Genomic DNA, 18,891 nt, shown 5'->3' on the forward strand with positions numbered 1-18,891 from the left:
GGTAAAAAGCCTAGGCTTATGACATCATGTACAGCTCTCTCTCTCACCCTCCTAAGTTTGCCAGGAAGGGAGGGGGGGATGAGTCATAAGTGGGCCAATGAGAGCTGCAGAGCTGGAGGTGTGCCTCTGTGTGTCTGTGTAAATCCAGGAAGTGAACAGGCAGCAGCATCAGCTGCCCACAGTTAAAATGGTTGCAGCCAAACACAGTGGAGGGAGATTTCTGCGGCATGTTTGGAAAGTACAAAATCACAGTATATATAAAATAATATGCAAAGTGGTTGGAGGGAAGCTTCAGAATCGCAAAGAAAGTTTTCCCTATAATAAAATATAGTCTTACCTGGAATTGTTAGCTCTACCTTGTGGGGAAGGAGATTCCCGCTTTACTGTAGGGCTGTGTTTTATAACAGAGGATTTCTGGTCTACCAGAGCACGCCTGGTGCTGGCTGCAAGGAAAGAAATGAAGATGGAAAATTACAGACATTCAACAATATACTAGAGTGACAAAAATCTAGAGAGAATGAAAGTGAAAGGTACAGCATAGGAAAAAAGCACTAAGAGGTGAATTTAAAAATCCAGATTTCTTCTTTCCATGAATACACAGTATCCCTTCCCTATCAAAGATCCTGAAACTGTCTGTGTTGCCCTTGAGACACCTATGAAGATTTTTCAGTGCGCATGGCCAAGTTGTACTGCAATCACTACCTATGTTGTGCTTGTACCTTTAAGGCTGCATTCACACTTCAGCGTTTTAAATCGCAGGCAGATTTTCCGCGATTCTGCCTGCGATTTGAAAGCGCCGATGTGTGAATGACAAATCGCGGGACTCACATTTGAGATGCCATTCTTTTGAATGACACCAAAAAACGCGCTGCGGGTCTGCCGCGATAAATCGCACTGCAATCGCGGCAACCCGCATCGTGTGAAGCATGTCACTCAAAAAAAAGTTTAGGAAATACTTTTGGGCAACATGCTTCACGGGAAGCGGGGTGCTGCAATTGCAGCACGATCTATCGCGTGAAATCATGGCAGACCCACACAGCGATTTTAGGTGTCATTCAAAAGAACGGCATCAGCGCTTTTAAATTGTGGCAAATCTGCCTGCAATTCAAAACGCTGAAGTGTGAATGCAACCTAACAGTGAGCTGCCATACTTGGAATAAGTCAAGTCTTGCTGCTCTCCAAGGTAGAATTTAAACTGCCCTCCAGGACCTGCAGTAAGCCTTACCCATGGTGATAATCATCTTTTCTTTTCAAAATACAGCTACTCTGCTGCAGGACAGAGAGAAAGGAATGTGAAAGGAAAGTATAGCTATATTTGTTTGATAAATGCACAAAAAAAAAAAAAAAAAAAAAAAACATGTTGATGCTGCAACGACATATTCGGTGACCCATCGCAGTTTGCTACAGAAGTGACGTTCCGTCGCCACCATCTTGCTACACCCCACACTCGTCCACAGTAAGGATACAGTAAGAAGGGGGAAAGCGGACATGTTGTTACACCCACCGGAGTTTTGCATTTTACACGTATTTATAACAGTAAAGTCAGTTTATATAGTGAAATACAGTACTTACAACTCCATCTGACTACTTAGATCTTGAATTTTAAAAGCAGCAGCAACCCTGCTCATCTCACAGGTTTGCTAATCTGACAGAAGTTCGCTGCATTTAAAATTCAACATCTAAGCAGTCAGACGGAGTTCTATGTCCTGTATTTCACTATAGAAACTCATTTTACTGTTATAAATACGTGTAAAATGCAAAACTCCAGTGGGTGTAACAACATGTCCGCTTTCCCCCTTCTTGGTGTACCCTTACTGTGGACGAGTGTGGGGTGTAGCAAGATGGCGGCGACAGAACATCACTTCTGTAGCAAACTGCGATGGGTCGCGGAATATGTCCCTACAGATGCCTCCAAAATCTTGTGAGCCAATAACTACCTGTGCGTGCTGCCTCTGCTGTTTGCTCTGTTGTCCACAGAGATAGCTGGCAACAATGCTCTTTCCTCGCATATAATGGAAAAGGAATGGGGGGGGGGGGGGGGAATTCTGCAGTCCTAAAATACTTTGTTCTAGGGTAACCCAGTTTTTCCTAACATTGGCACCCTACACAAAAAACTAACTAATCACCAGGTGAAAAAAAAAAAGTAAAAAATATTGAAGCAAATGCAGCCTCAACATTCGAGGAATATTACGTACGCTGCTAAATTTTTCATTTTTGTTAATGGGTTTAGAGATAATAGATAGAGAAAACCAGGAGTTAGATAGGAAATACTTGACAAAACTTTTTTGCTTTCAGGTTTGCTTCAGCAACTCCTTTTTATTAGATACATTGTGATTAGCTGCTCCTGAAAGCCACTGCTTACTACAGTGTGTTCATTTAGGTTTACATTTTAAAGTAGTATTCTGGAAAGTACCCAATATTAAAACTGCTCCCTACCCCTTCCTAACATCTATGCCATCTAACCTATGGAAGAAAGATCTGCATACTTACCTAGCATCACAAGCATGAGGAAGGAGCATGCATGCTCCGAACGAGCACCTGTTGGTCTCACTTCCCAACGCCAACCGACAGAAGAGGAACTATGACAGACTTTGAGCCCTGGGACCCAGAGCAGCCGGTGGCATCCGCACCCAACAGCAATCCGGATTGGGATGACACAGAGACCCTGTATGTGATATGCCTACTCTTACTCCACTTTCATGAGTTGCTGATTTGTCTTTTAATAAATTATGTTTTATTACTAATCTACTGCACTCAGTAGAGTACACTGTACTACAGCTAGTGGTAGCATCATGAGAGAAGGAGGAACCACTGACAATAGTAAGCCTATCGGTGACATCACCGCTCAAGTATTTAGACCATTGTCGAGTGTTCTCTGCTCTCCCCTGCAGCTGACACAGGGGAGATCACATGACACAGACTGGCCCAGCATGACACAGAGTGGTCCGGCAATAGGCAAGTATACAGATCTTTCATACACAAGTGAATTATAGGAGGGGGAATGGAGCAGTTTTAAGATTAGTAAGATAGAGTATATTGGGGAATTATATTTTATTTTAATAAGCACTGGCTGATGTACCCGTTACAGCTGTCGGTGTGGAAAAAAAATGCTAAAACCCCTCTAATAAAAAAATCAAATCATCAGCTGTCAAAATGGCAGTAGGTCCTAGCAGCAACAATCGTTGGGCTTCTGCCCATCAAGGAAAGATTAACTGGTCAAAGCAGAATGTATGGCCTTCCCCCTCACTCCTCCATCCTAAAAGCCCTAGCACTAGCTCTTTTGCACTGCTGGTGTCTTCCAGGTATCTAAGACCTGGCAGAGACCAGCGACACATACGGTCACACATGGCGGTATTTTTGCACGTGTGCACAAACTCTGCTAGCTTCTTGCAGAATGTCACTTTCGATGCCCGGCAAGGTAACCTACCTCCTTTTGGGACAACTGTGATGCAGCTTAAAAAAAGTTAAATGGTAAAAAAAAAAAAAATAGAATAAAAATTGTAAGCATTTGTGAAGGAGGGATTAACAAAAAGAGATTGTTGCAGGGAGTTTAGTTCTACTTCATCATAGATGGTTTACTCTGACTAATACGCTGACGCTGACGTAATGCAGTGGAAAAGAAATAATTATTCCAGAGCTGTTTGGATTTGTGTTTTCCCTTGCATACTGTTAGAAAGAAAGAGCTTTAGGTTACTATGGGCAACACTGACAGTTCTTTCTTCACATATTGTAATCAGTGAGCCCCACTGAGTTCTGGCTAATTTCAAATTCACCGCTCAGAACCAAAATATTAAAAGTAAGAGCAAAAAGGGTAGAAAGAACATGGGTGGGGGAATTATCCCGGCTACCCATGACCTGTAAGAAACATGGACGCCTGATAATGTGGTCACGTGACCAAATCTATAAAACAACCACAACAAGTGACGAGCACAAGGCACTGTGTGTGAGAAATGGTGACCAACGAGAAGCACAAAATGGTAGGATGGTAGAGAGGATGCTAGGAGTGGATTAACATGCAGAACTCATGCTACAGGCACCCACCTTCTGCAGGGGCGGGACCGGAGTCTGCAATTATCTCCATTATAGTATTTAGCCCAAATACTGGGACGAAAAATGCAAGGTTAGTGGCAACCAATCAAATCAGTCAAACAGCTGAATCCCTAAAAGACTCCTACAGGGATTTTTTTTCTAACATAGAATACCTGGTTCTACGGAGAAAACTATAGGGTAGACAGCAACAACATAACACAGGGATGCGCTAGACACATCAATGCAAGCCCTAGCCTAAGCTGTGTAATGACTTATTACCCTGATACTTGATTACTGAAACTAAATGTCCTCCATATTTAGAAATACAAATGGCAGGACTGGACAAACCTCACAGGACACCTTTGTTGGGGTACCTACAAAAATGTCACCAGGTGCTTACGTTTCTGAACGAATACCTAGTGTGCTAAAAGGCAGTACATGCTCACTAGCTCCCCCAATCTGCCGCTTGGCTCCTAACCTGGCGTATATGGTGCCTGAATTTGTCGACCCCTGATAGATTATATAGCCAATTTTGTGGAAAGCTAACCAAGCAACTATACAAGTTTGTTGCACAATCCATTCCAAAAACCATAGGCATTAATATAAAATTGGCCTTCTTTCAAAACTACAAAGACATCCACTATGGGTAATTTTGGATTGTGTCTGAGAATGTTGTGCCCATTCAAAACAAAAAAGCTGAGGTCAGGTACTAATATTGGATGAGAAGAGTTGGCCTACAATTGGCATTTCAGTTCAGTAGGGTTGTGTCAGGGCTCTGTGCAAGCCACTCAAGTTCCTCCATGGAAAATTCATAAAACCATGTCTTTATGGAGCTGCCTTTGTACACAGGGGTGCATTTAGGTCAGAAACAGAAAAATGGTTTTCCCCAAAGCGTTGCCACAAGGTTGACAATGCAGAACTGTTCAAAATGTCTTTGTATGCTAATGTTCCTCAGTAGAGATTGATGGCTCTGTGCTTTATGCTGTGCTACAGGACTTGAAATGCAATATCAAAAAAGCTAAAGCATAAAATGTGATGGTAAGGTGTCTAGAAATGTTAGCCACATAGTGTACCTCCCCATCTGGATGTCTCAATATATATGACTAGGAGTGGGCACTTACTGTTTGGAATTTTAAACCTCATCCCGCAAGGTGAAACGAAGGGGCAGATCCCACAAACCCAACTGATGAAATGGCAAATGAGATGGCCAATGGTAACCCTGTACCTGCAATATCTGCGCGTGTTTGGAAAACACTGTAACAAGTCCCAGACTATACAAATCAAACCAAAGTAAACTTAAATGCATTTATATATCTACACTGCACAAATAAAACGAACACCAAACAGAATATTTGGGTTTTGTGTAACATTTTGAGAGTTCATCATTTGTTCTCCAGTTTTATAAACAGGCCCCATAGGATACCAATGTCTTTGGATGGTACCACTGCAATACCAGCTTCTACCAGTAGGTTATATTGCAGGTGAAATCTAAAATCACAACTTATGGTTACCCAAGATGTGAGAATGGTTTAAAAAAAAAATTCTATTCATGGCAAGTAGCCCCATTTTTTTCATTCCATGCTGAATAAGATATAACCATGTGTTTTTCTGCAAGAACAGCTGCACAACGGGTAGAGACAAGCCACACACAGAAATCAGGTATGGGGACCCCTGTAACTTAATCCAAACAACCTTCACACAACAGCACACCTACATATGGTAAAACAAGCACACTATCGCTACACAAAAGTGGACGTGATCTTGGAAACCTCTGAAAGCTCAAGATCACAAAGAATCGATACCAACCTTTTCCTAATTCCCCTGCCACTTTCTGCTGGTCTTTGACCCCAAGTGGACGGAGCATGCAGCAGATAAAAAAAATTAATTAAAAAAAAAGGGTGGAAAAAAAAAAAAAGAACACAATAGTGATCACACTTGACTACACATATAAGCAAACTCCAAGTCTGCAAATAAAACCAGGGAGAGATAAATGAGATAATGGAATGATTAATGTAACATGAGAATCCCAAACACTACACTTACATTACAACCAATCTCATTCCAACATCCACATTTCCAGGTGAGACCACTTACCTTCCCTTCATAGAAAACTGCCCTGTCTATGCATTTCCTGACCCAAAGTACTTACCTTACAAGCTGGGTTATAGACTAATTCCTTATGCTATTCTTATTCTAAAAGGATGCTTACCTTTAAAGTTTGGAAATGGGGTCACTTTATCTCGGCCACTCTTGGTCTGAAGCGTCAAGCTTGACAGACTGAAGGTGCTACTATGACTTTTATACAGATTACCTGGAAAGGAAGACAAGGGTTATTCTTAGGGCAAGGCTGCATTATTATTACATTTCAATTACAGCAAGAGCCCTGTCCTTCGTTTTGAGAAGCGTAAGGAATAGTAAAAATCCATGCAAGCTTTAAAAGCCCGGTTCATATTGGATTTAAACTGGACTAGGCAGTCGAGGGGACCCAGTAGGTAAAAACACTTTGCAGCATTTTAAAATAATATTTAATGTAATTGCCATACCTGTAAGTCATTTTCGGAACCCCTGAAGCCTGTCCAAAAAAACTCCTGTTGTGAGCATTCCTCATTTCTGCTTTGTTGCTAAAGTACCTTATGCATTGAGTGCTTGCTCCCAGCATCACAGGAGCGAACACTCCCCCTCGTTCAAAACTCGCATGCACAGTGTACTCCCCCCCCCCCTTTGCAGCAACACCGGGCTCAGCATGATGAGAGAGAGAACTATGCACATGAAGAAGATTCTGAACAAGGGAGGGCTTTTTCTCCTGTCATCTTATCTTAAAAAATCTGGCTTAGATTGTTCTTTTTTAGCTCCTCCACAGTTATACAGAGAACCCACATACAATCTGGATTTATTTTACCATTTTTGCAGGAGAAAACTTACTGGCAAAGGACATGATGCCCCCAAAGCTATCATTATTGCTGCTATTGTTGGAAACCGTTGAGGTGGGGGAGCTCCCTCGAGAGTCTGTTTCTGCATCAGAATCGCTGGGCAGCTTCAGGCTATTAGGGCGAAGCAAAGGCTTCTGGGACCTAACACAGAAAACACAGTAGTGAGTACATGAAGTAAAAAAGGAAAAAACTAAAATCGGTTGTAAACCCTTACATATGAGCAGTGAAATAACTGGCCTCAGGTGATACACGGAGATGAAACAAATCTTCCTACATAAGTTGTACCTGTTTACTTGCAGGTCTTCTCTTCTCTAAATCTGCTAAAAGTGTAGAATTTATAAAGCTTGTCTGAGCTTTGAGAAAACAAGGGGTTGGAAAGCTGAAATTATACTCTGCAGAGCTCAGCGAGGAGAGCGCCGAGAGCTGATTGGAGGGAAGAGAGACACCCTCTTCACACAGCAACAGAGCTGAGGCAGTCATTTAGCTGGAGATCCCTCCCCGTCACCATTTCTCTCTTGGTGTCAGGAAAACTTGTCAGAAGTGACTTATGCTGATAGCAGAGGAACAAAGCAGTAGACAGAAATGACACTTCGTGCACTTAAAGTGGTAGTAAACTAATTTCCCCCCCTCATCTTCCAGGGCAGCTACTTGAGAGAGGATTGTCTCTGCCCTCTACCGGAAACACAAAGCAGAAAAAAATTTTAAAAGGCCCCTCCCTTTCCTCTGACTCTCAGTTGTTTTGTGTTTCCAGACCCTCCAGGAGCACACCCTAACGTTTGTTGTGTTATATAGGTCTGGTAACTGTGGTTGGTGGACCCCCCTTCGGTTGGTGACATCCAGGACTGGTTGTGGCCATGTCTGGGGTGTTTTTCTATGTTTATAGACCAAGAACGCCCCCCTGTATATATTGGTTTACTTGCCTCCCTGTTGGTTTAGCAGCGGCAACTCCCTTCCATTTCTAGCCTCTAGTTGTATGGAGAGGCATCTTTCTCATGTTTTCCCCGCGTTGGGTGTACCAATACGGCGTCGGAGGACTTCCGGTGACGCGGCAAGATGGCGCAGGAACCGGAAGTGACATGTCGCACTTTCTGGACACTGTTTTCTTAAAGGATATCAGCATGGTACAATGCAGGGGACTCTAAGGAAGATAGGGGGCGCTAGATACCATATTATTCAAGTGCTCTAAATAAATAAATCTCCTGCATTACAAAAAAAATGGAAATGTAAGAAAGCTAGGGGGCGCTAGATACCATACTATTCAAGTGCTTTAAATAAATAAATATCCTGCATTACCAAAAAAATGAAAAACATAATAATGACAAATCATAATTAGATTACACATAGGAGTGCCCACAATAGTGAAAAAAATATATAGTGATTGATTGTCCACATAAAAAAGTGTTTTGAAGTGGTTGAAATGATATCTTTCAATAATATCCCAATCTTGTTGCTGTAAACGAAAGGTTTTCCATCACCAAAGGAAAATAAGAAAAAGGAAAACACCTCGAAGTAGTAGATATCTGCTTACCAGATACCAATGACTCCTTTAGTTAAAAAGAGAGTCACTAGCGCTTGTGCAGGGTTGTGCCTGCTCACATGGATGGCCAGACTGTGGTTGGTATTATAGGCATGGATCGTTCCCGTCAAGCTCATTCAAGATAGGATAAGGATACATAGGAAACAAAAACAGTCTCCATAGCGTAAAACCATTTATTAAAAAAGTAAACAAATTAAAAAGCCAAATGGCCACTTACATTGGTGGGTGCCTACCCGGCACTGGGGCTGCTTGCATGTCAGGGTGACTTCACAGTCAGAAAAAGCCTTTCATGTCTCCTCCACGCTGGCGTGCGTTCCAGCTTACACGTACGTACGTGGTCACATGTCCTATCACCCAACAACATCCGGATCCTTTGGCTGCCCCCCTGTGTAAGCTGGAACGCACGCCAGCGTGGAGGAGACATGAAAGGCTTTTTCTGACTGTGAAGTCACCCTGACATGCAAGCAGCCCCAGTGCCAGGTAGGCACCCACCAATGTAAGTGGCCATTTGGCTTTTTAATTTGTTTACTTTTTTAATAAATGGTTTTACGCTATGGAGACTGTTTTTGTTTCCTATGTATCCTTATCCTATCTTGAATGAGCTTGACGGGAACGATCCATGCCTATATTACCAACCACAGTCCGGCCATCCATGTGAGCAGGCACAACCCTGCACAAGCGCTAGTGACTCTCTTTTTAACTAAAGGAGTCATTGGTATCTGGTAAGCAGATATCTACTACTTCGAGGTGTTTTCCTTTTTCTTATTTTCCTTTGGTGATGGAAAACCTTTCGTTTACAGCAACAAGATTGGGATATTATTGAAAGATATCATTTCAACCACTTCAAAACACTTTTTTATGTGGACAATCAATCACTATATATTTTTTTCACTATTGTGGGCACTCCTATGTGTAATCTAATTATGATTTGTCATTATTATGTTTTTCATTTTTTTGGTAATGCAGGATATTTATTTATTTAAAGCACTTGAATAGTATGGTATCTAGCGCCCCCTAGCTTTCTTACATTTCCATTTTTTTTGTAATGCAGGAGATTTATTTATTTAGAGCACTTGAATAATATGGTATCTAGCGCCCCCTATCTTCCTTACATTCCTTTTTTTGATTATCTATTTTTTTGATTATTCAAAAATTGGGGAGCAGCTTACACTGATTGTTTATATATTTCCACAAATTTTCTTTATTGTTGGGAATGTTTTCTTACTAGATGTATCACCAGTATATGTAATTCATATATATTATCTGCTATCGACACCACTGGCGCGAAGGTTTTTACTATTTTCTAATGCAGGGGACTCGCTGCTTTGGAAACAGTCTGCCAAACGCAAGGCAGACTAGTTTATCAGTGCAGCGGCGGTCAGAGGAGTCTCATCAGCCAGCTTATGTTCTCCTCTATGGAGTCCGAGGACAGGACTGAGGATGGAGCATGCACTCGAGTTAAACCAGCGACGGCATCCAGGTCCAGTACTGCCCCTAAGGTAAGCCCTTATCTGTGGATAAAGAGCTTCTACAGCAGGGGGGTCTGTATAAGCCTTTTTTTTTATGGTTTTTGTTTTCTGTTTTTTTCTAGGTTGACAAACCTGTAAAGAAAAAATGTGGGGACTGTAGAGCCAGGCTTTCTGATAGTTATAAAAAACAATTTTGTGAGGATTGTATTCCATCAAAGGCAGGTTCTGGGTCTACTGCCTTTTTAAAGGAGTTGATGACTTCTATGAAGGAGGTAGTGACCTCTTTTCGGTCCTTTAACGACAGAGTAGCTGGGCTAGGGCCTTCCACTTCTAAGCCTGTGACTCCGGAGCCTTCCGTCTCACCTAGATCTCTACCTCTCTTAGTGTCAAAGACTGTTAGTTCACATAATGTTTCTGACCTGGAAGAAGGTGAGAATCCAGTATCTACTTCTGATGAGGAGTCTGCATCAGAGGATGAGGATACTGGTAGCTCAACTACCAACTATAAAAAGCCGGCTAGCTAAGACAAACAATAAAAAATACCCGTGTACCGGGTCACATGTGGCGTGACTGCGTCAGCACAACGCACCGCCCCACATGTTTCGCAATACCTTGCATCTTCCTGGGGCCTAGCCAGCTTTTTATATACTCATGCACCTCTATGCAATATCTCTGTACAATATCTCTGTACATGTTGTCTTATGAGCTTTGCCTATTTAGTTAGCATTAAAGATTTTTAGTTTTAACCTACTACACGACTGGAGTCCCTCTCTGTTTGCTCACTCGTGGCTGGGAGCGCGAGTGTGCTTTTCTTTTCAGATTGGGGACATCCAGCTGATAAGCATTCACTGCTACTTGGCGAAATCTTTGCTGACCGCTCAAGGCAACCAAAGGACTCGAGATACCAGAGGATTCAAGTGTCCTCGCAGAGGGCTTAATCTGTCTGCTCGTATGACCCCGCTCTTTAGGGGGTCCATCTGTTCCGGTAAGGGTTATCATATACAGAGTTTTACATCAAGTTGTCTCTCATTTGTGGACATCAAAGAATAAGGCTGATTATCTGGACCCTGATACCTGTTGTGGATTATAACTCACATATTTTTCACCTTCTATCACATTTAAGGAAGACGCGGCTCATTATATTTAATTTTCATATGGACATTATTTATTCATTTATTTATTAATTGATTTGCACATGATTTATTTCAACGGTTGCTATTTTGTTAATTTTACTATTCATATATGTACCCATCACCTGAAGGGGCTTAGGTGTTTAGGGTGCACTCTTGATCCGGGTGTGTCCTTGATTTTTGTATGTCATTGGTTTTCACCATTTCTTATATAGGGAAATATTTAATGTAGCGCAACTTTTTCACATTGGTATTTATTAGCACCATTAGGTATTAGATGGTTTATTGTTGCTGCTTTTTTGCTGATTTAGTTTTTGTCTGAGCGCAGTTTTATATTTTATTTGTCAGCTGTAGCATCCACCTGTGTTGCTGGGAATTTAGACGTGTGAGTCCAACTTCTGGATGACCTTCTTTCCTCCGACCGCCCCAGAGAGGAGATCAGGGATTCTCTACCCCTTTTTGCAAAGTCAGTTGCTTTTTTGGCTGATGTGGCAGCAGATTCTGTAAAAGCTGTTGCCAGAACATCAGCACTCGTTAATTCAGCTAGACGGGCCATCTGGCTAAAATCTGGGGAAGGTGATCTTACCTCTAAGAATAAACTTTGCGGCATACCCTTTGAGTGCAAGCTCTTATTTGGTTCTTCCTTAGAGGACATCCTAGTTCGTTCCTCTGAGAAGAATAAACAGTTTCCATCTTCTCAAAGGAATAAGCCCCAGAATAAGAGGCCTTTTCGTGGCTTTCAGAACAAAGTTAATTTTAAGACCAATAGGCAACAGGCAAAGAAGAAGTGGTCATTTAACAAAGACAAGCAAAAAGGGGGGGGGCACTCTTTGCTCCTTCAGCCCCTACCAAAAATCCCCAGTGACGCCAGAGCGGGGGTAGGAGGGAGGTGGTCTCATTTCATCAAGGAGTGGGCAGAGATTACCAGCAATGCTTTTATCCTCCAAATGATAGAAAGAGGTTACAGGTTGGAATTCAAAAACCCCCCACCCCAGAGGTTTTTTCTTACCCATCTCCCGAGGGACCAAGAGAGACAGCAGGCCATGGTGAATCTGATTGCGATGTGGGAAACGGAGGGGGTTATTTCTCCCGTTCCGGAAGATCAAAAATTCTGAGGATTTTATCCTCACGTCTTTCTGGTAAGAAAGGCTTCCGGCGGTTTTCGGATGGTCATCAATTTAAGCGCCCTGAACAGATTCATAGTCTACAGACGATTCAGGTTGGAAAATATTTATTCTGTAAGGAATCGGTTACTACCAGGACTGACCATGGTAACCCTGGATCTTCAGGACGCTTACCTTCATGTAACAATCTGCCAGAATCATCAAAATTTCCTCAGATTTGCAGTTCTCAAGGAGAATGGACCAAGTCATTGGCAGTTCAGAGCCCTTCCTTTTGGTCTCTCAGCAGCACCAAGGATTTTCATGAAAATCATGGCTGAAGTCATGGACTATTTTCGAATACAGAGGGTATCGATCGGTCCATATTGAGACGATCATTTGGTCTTTGCCCGAGAGAAAGTGAGCCTTGTTCAGGATCTGCAATTGGTCTTGCGGACCTTTCAGAAACTGGGGTGAAAAGGTCTTATCTGGTTGCCTCCCAGAGCATGCCCTTTTTGGGTTAACTAATAGACACAGTTGCCCAAAAGATTTTTCTTCCAGAAGAAAGGATTTTAAAGATTCTTCTCTCTGTGCAGAACTTCAGGTTGCTCCCACAGGCCTCCCTTCGTCAGATCATGCAGTTATTGGGCTTAATGACAGTCTGTGGGGCTGGGGAGCCTGGTTGCCAGAGGAGGCATGCCGCTCATCGAATTTTAGAGAACTTTTAGCAGTGGGGAAGGCTTTAATTGCTCTGGAGGAGAGGGTCAATTCAAAGGACCTGGTGATTTTTTCGGACAATGCCACGGCCGTGACGTACCTAAACAAGGGGACACTCGCTCGGATACTCTTCTATTGTTAACCCAGCAGATTCTGTCCTTGGCAGAGGACAATGTCTCTTCAGTCAGGGTGGTGCACATCAGTGGGACAGCGAATGTTCTGGCTGACTATCTGAGCAGAGTAAACATCATTGCCAGCATTTGGGAACTGAATCAAGACACATTCCAGGAGATCGTGCTAAAGTGGGGTGTTCCCAGAATGGATCTTTTTGCATCCAGTCTCAATAAACTACTGGCTTTCTTCTCGCTAGAAAGAGAGACGAAGTCCTTAGGGATAGATGCACTCTCCTTCCTGTGGTATTTCACTCTGGCCTACGCCTTCCCTCCATTTCCCCTCTTACCGCTGGTAATTCGGAAGATTGTTCAGGACCAAGCAGAAGTTATCCTGATTGCCCCTTGGTGGCCCAGGAGAAGTTGGTTCTCCTCGCTGAGAGCTCTCTCAATAGAACCCCCCCTGGCCCCTGCTGGAGCGGAGGGATCGTCTCCACCAGGGGCCAGTGCTCCATCCAAGCCCTCAGACCTTCCAGTTGACGACCTGGAGGCTGAGTGGCACATCCTACAGCTAAGAGTGTGTTCAGAGAGAGAGTTGTTAAGACTATCCTGGACAGCCGTAAGTTAGTCACAAGAAAGATCTATGGGAAAGTTTGGAAAACCTTTGTTTCCTGGCAGAAGACAGGAATAGATTCTTTTTCTATTCCCTATACTGTATATTGGATTTTTTACAGAGAGGAGTGGAGAAAGGACTTTCTTTCTGTCAGCACCCTTAGGGTTCAGGTTGCTACCCTATCTTTGCAGAATAAAGTCTAGCTGAGGATCCTTTGATCAGGAAGTTCCTTTCAGCCAGATCTAGGCGTACACCCAGGGCTGTTAAACAGGTTCTTCCCTGGGATCTGTCGCTGTTATTAAATGCTCTGACTAGGGCTCCTTTTCAGCCTTTGCATGAGGCTTCTCTGAAATTGATTTCCTTAAAGATTACCTTTCTTTTGGCTAGAACATCAGGGAGAAGGATTTCTGATCTAGAGTCCCTTTCCTGAGGATTTTTAGAGGACAGGATAGTGATTAGGCCCGATCCTTTGTACTTACCCCAAGTTTCTTACAGCTTTCACAGGTCCCAGGAGGTGGTTCTTCCTAGTTTTTGTTCCTCCCCCAAGAATGCGGAAGAGAAAAGATTTTGTTTTTTGGATGTGAAAAGATGCCTTCTGCTTTATCTAGAAAGGTCTAGTGAGTTTAGGAAATCCTCCCAACTCTTAGTGTTGTTCAGTGGCCCCAAGAAGGGGACCAAAGCGTCTAGAAGTTCAATTTCCAGATGGATTAGGAAAGCTATTTGTGAAGCTTACAGAGCGTCAGGTCACACCCCTCCTTCCAGAATTAGGGCTTATTCAACGAGATCCTTGGCCACATCATGGGCAGAAAGAGCGGGAGCATCATGGGAAGAAATTTCTAAAGCTGCTGTCTGGTCCTCCTCTCATGTGTTTATCAAGCATTATAGAGTCCAGATGCTGTCCAGCCAGGACCTCTCCTTTGGTAGGAAAGTGCTTCAGGCTGTGGTCTAACCCTAAGGTAGAGAATATTACTTATCCCCTCGAGTAGCTGTCCTGGAAGATGAGAGGGGAAAACCTCGGTTAGACTTACCTGTAACGGTATTTCCATGAATCTTCCAGGACAGCGTCTATATTCCCACCCTATTCTGTATTTACCGGTCTCCTTTGGTTACCTATTGGTTGTGTTTTAGTGAGTATCTGTTATGCCTCTGTCGAGTGCACTTTTGGTAGAGGTTTACTTGATCTTCAAACAACTGAGGGTCAGAGGAGAGGGAGGGGCCTTTTAAATTGTTTCTGATTTGAGTTTCCTGTAGAGGGAGGAGACAATCATCTCTTAAGTAGCTGTCCGGGAAGAATCCTGGAAATACCATAACCGGTAAGTCTAACAGGGGTTTTTTACCACTTGTACCTGCAGGTAAGCCTATGATAAGGCTTAGCTGTAGGTACTTTGAATATCTCCTAAACTTGCACTGTTTAGGAGATATTCACACTGCATGCAGCTGGTGACATCACCAGCGCATGCACTCTGAAGGTCTGGCATACCGTGCCGGTCCTTTAGAGTCTGTGCTGTAAACAGCAGCTCCCGCGCGCAAGTACACCGCTGGAGGGCTTTGTTTTAAGGCAAGTCTCTCATAATGTGCTAGTATGGGATGCATACTAGCGCATTATGACATTGCCTTGCAGGGGAAGTTTTTTCATCCAAAATTACTTTCCCACAAATTTAAGCTCTCCCTAACATCTCCTAAAGCCCAAATAAAGCCACAACGTTTTAAAATATAATTTTGAATAGCTCTACAGTCTACCTTTTTTGTAAAGTGCTGCGCAAACTGTCGACAGTTTTATAAGGGTTAGAACCTCTTTCAGCTTTTCATGTCAGGAAATAAAGATTCCCAGGCTCCTGGCATTAGAGTGGTTCTAACGTCAGAAGGTTTTTTATCTTAATGCATTCTATGCATTAAGATAAAAAGCTTCTGTGTGCAGCAGCCCCTCCCCCCCCAATACTTACCTGAGCCCCATCTCGATCTAGCGACATGCATGAGGGTCTCGGCAGTCCGGGACTTTCCTTCATTGGCTGAGACAGCAGCAGGGCACCATTGGCTCCCGTTGTTGTCAAAGCCAGTAAGCCAATGTGGAGAGAGAGGGGGAGGGGCCAGGCCAAAGCTCTGTGTCTGTGTGGACATACAGAGCAGCAGCTTGACTCGAGTGCCCCAGAGCAAGAAGGAAGGGAGGAGCCAGGAGCTTTGGTGAGGGGGCCCCCGAGAAGAGGGGGATCTGGGTTGCTCTTTGCAAAACCACTGCACAGAGCAGGTAAGTATAACAGGTTTGCTATAAAGCAGGGATATGCAATTAGCGGACCTCCAGCTGTTGCAAAACTACAAATCCCATCATGCCTCTGCCTCTGGGTCTCATGCTTGTGGCTGTCAGAATCTTGCTATGGATCATGGGACTTGTAGTTCTGCAACAGCTGGAGGTCCGCTAATTGCATATCCCTGCTATAAAGAAAAAAAATAAGACTTTAGTATCATTTTAAGTCCTGCCTCTCATTACACTGTCAAATGTTAGTCGCAGTTAGTTCCTGACCACAGTAACTGGCTGATATTTAATATAGCACAGAGTGCCAAAAATAACGTGCATGGCTCCTGGATTATTAAAAAAAATAAATAATCATCATCAGGTCTAGACATTGGCTCTCACCGGGTGCCATTAACAGTCTGGTTAAACATGGGTGTATAACTCTCCTCCCGTTCTTCATTCTCCTCCTCTGGTGGAAATCCATACTGGGGCTCAAAATAGGGATTGTCATACTCGCGCCTTTGTGTCTCACCCCCACCAACAGATGTTTCACTCTCACGGCGTTCCATTGCCAGCCGGTTAAACGCAGGTGCCAGGGTTGGTAAGTGATTTTGCAGCACACCCAAAACCTTCTCATCCGGCTCGGTAGAGTCAGCAGATTCTTGCTGAAAAGAGGATGGTTAAGACTTAATTTGTGCAAGCATTCACAATACAGACCATTTATTAAAGCAGCATAAACTGCAACGAATACTGACTAGACAGAATTACAGTACAACAAGGTTCCTTCCCTTACATATACCGGTTACATTTCAACATTTGGTAAAGTCCACAATGAATAAAAAGCATAAATAATAAAATGACAAAAATTATAGCACAGTAGTCACTGCAAAGTAATTAAAGCTTCCATCTTGCACTGGGAGAAAGAGAAAAGGGTTTGAATTCACAGTTATGGACATTAAACATGGGAAAATTTACTTATCTAAGCACAATAAGACCACTCTCCAAACTGACCACCAACTCTGATTCAGGACAAAAAAAACAACAAAAACAACAACAAAAAAACACTCAAGCACTATTCTTATGTCCCGACTACTTCTAAACAGTTTGGCTAAAAGACCAAATCTATGAACAACAAGGTCCAGTGCCGTAATAAACTCACAGTAGCATTAAGTGGTCCCGCATCCTAGGAACAAAATTAAAAGTCAGCAGCTACAAATACTGTAGCTGCTTTATAAATAAATAAATAAAACAAGCACTTACCTGTCCAGGGATCCAGTGCCATCCTCACCCAAATCAGTATTTCACTGGTCTTCAGTCCCCAGGGTCAGCATGTTAAAGTGTTACTAAACCGAGGGCCCTGCATTTACTATCCGGTCTCCCACAGTACACAGGAAATGCAATTATTTTAGTAAATATAAACTGCTAAATACCTTTTTCCTCCTCTGACTGTCCTTTGACGTTGCATGACCCCTGACCCTCTGTCTGGACAGTGCTGATTGACCCTGTGCTGATCACATGTACTCTCCCAAGAAAAAGAAAAAAAACTCTCTAGCATTCCACACCAAACTGAGTATGTGCAGAGTGACCCCAAGGCTCTGTTATCAGCAGATCAATAGGGGACAACAGAAGGCATCAAACAGTACAACAAGCATGCTTTACTGCATATACAGACTGATTTTACAGTTCTGGGTTTAGTAACACAAACTGTGGACAGCCGGCTGTGTCTCCTTGTGGCTTCACAGTTGGCTGCTCTGCCCTTTATGAATGGTCCTGCAGCTTTCTGGGACCTGTGACGCGTCCCAGAAGGCTGCGGGTGGGGGAGGCAAATGTCCAGTGTACCCTCCGCAGTGATCTGATAGGACATGTGAGGGGGTACCTGTCAATACCAAGTGTTTTTTATCTAATTGGTAGCTCCACTTTTAATAATTAATTTTTAACCATGAGTTTTTTATTGTTATTGGTATTAAAAAGTAATTTATAATTTTTGTTAAATTTATAAGTGAGATAATTTAATGGTTTCGATAGACATTATTGACATATGTAGTACACATAATATAATTTCCCCTCCTTTTTAATTGTACTGTATATTCCTGAGGGTTGAATATATAGAGATTATAGTTCATCGATATCTAAATTCCTTTGTTTGGACGTGAATAGGTTTTGTCTTATGCATGTATATAAATATAAATATATATGAAAAATTTTTTGTTGCAAGTTACATCTAGCAACAAATAATTTAATTTTGATTTATATTTTTTTCTTATTTTATATTTTTTATATTTTCATTTTTTCATTATTTAATTTTATTTTTATATTTTAACTAACTTTATATTTCATTTTTATTTGTATTTTTCTATTAAAGAATAGTAATTTTAAATAAGCATATTAATTAAAATAGGACATTCAGTATATATTATATATGAATATTTTATTTGTTTAGACCTCCTGTTGTAATACATTTTATTTCTATTTTTTGGTTTAAAACAATGAGCGCTTAAATTCGATGTCTTGTATACACATTTGCTTATTGTGGTGATAGGAGATGTTGTGTCTCTGGTCACTGATTAAAGTTTTCAAATGCAACAGGATATGATGATTTTAGGAAGGAATGGGTAATGTTTACCCATTGGCCGTAAATGGCTGTCACTCACAGAGCGTAGTATAAGTAAAACCTTGTGTGGGCTGGATGTTAACGTCTTTGATAACGCCCTGGGGGAGGGGCGAAACGCGTCGACGCAACATCCTGCTTACGCTGTGAAACCGAGAACCAGTGACATCACTTCCTGGAGTTGGTGGAACGCACGCCGTTCAGTAGCGAACACCGACGGAATATCTGAATGCCTGCTCTGCACATCGGTTCCGTGAGTAGCGCTTATATGCGCAGGTGATCTCACTGTGCCATAGGTTTTTACACTATATGCATTCTCCTCTCTTTTTTTGGTGGAACGGGAGATTTGTGGTTCCCAAAGTCTCTTCATAACTACTATCAGCACTAGCCTACCTTCATGCCCAGACCTAGTGTGCGG

The 18,891-nt window shown here is 42.5% G+C and overlaps 1 protein-coding gene across 34 annotated transcripts in view; it reads right to left on the minus strand.

The window, feature by feature from the left end:
* Positions 1–18,891, minus strand: part of MADD (MAP kinase activating death domain) — a 175,234-nt gene that overhangs the window by 75,273 nt on the left and 81,070 nt on the right. For 31 of the 34 annotated variants that reach the window (XM_073604395.1, XM_073604389.1, XM_073604391.1 and 28 more), the window contains 5 exons: positions 16,268–16,530; positions 6,952–7,100; positions 6,239–6,340; positions 4,042–4,101; positions 338–443 (listed from right to left, as the gene is read on the minus strand). In XM_073604395.1, coding sequence (XP_073460496.1) covers positions 338–443; positions 4,042–4,101; positions 6,239–6,340; positions 6,952–7,100; positions 16,268–16,530 — 680 coding nt within the window. The remainder of the gene's footprint in view (positions 1–337; positions 444–4,041; positions 4,102–6,238; positions 6,341–6,951; positions 7,101–16,267; positions 16,531–18,891) is intronic. The other 3 variants (XM_073604394.1, XM_073604378.1, XM_073604386.1) reach the window with 1 other exon arrangement.

This window comes from Aquarana catesbeiana, linkage group LG11 (genome assembly GCF_042186555.1).
Source record: "Aquarana catesbeiana isolate 2022-GZ linkage group LG11, ASM4218655v1, whole genome shotgun sequence".
Classification (NCBI taxonomy): domain Eukaryota; kingdom Metazoa; phylum Chordata; class Amphibia; order Anura; family Ranidae; genus Aquarana; species Aquarana catesbeiana.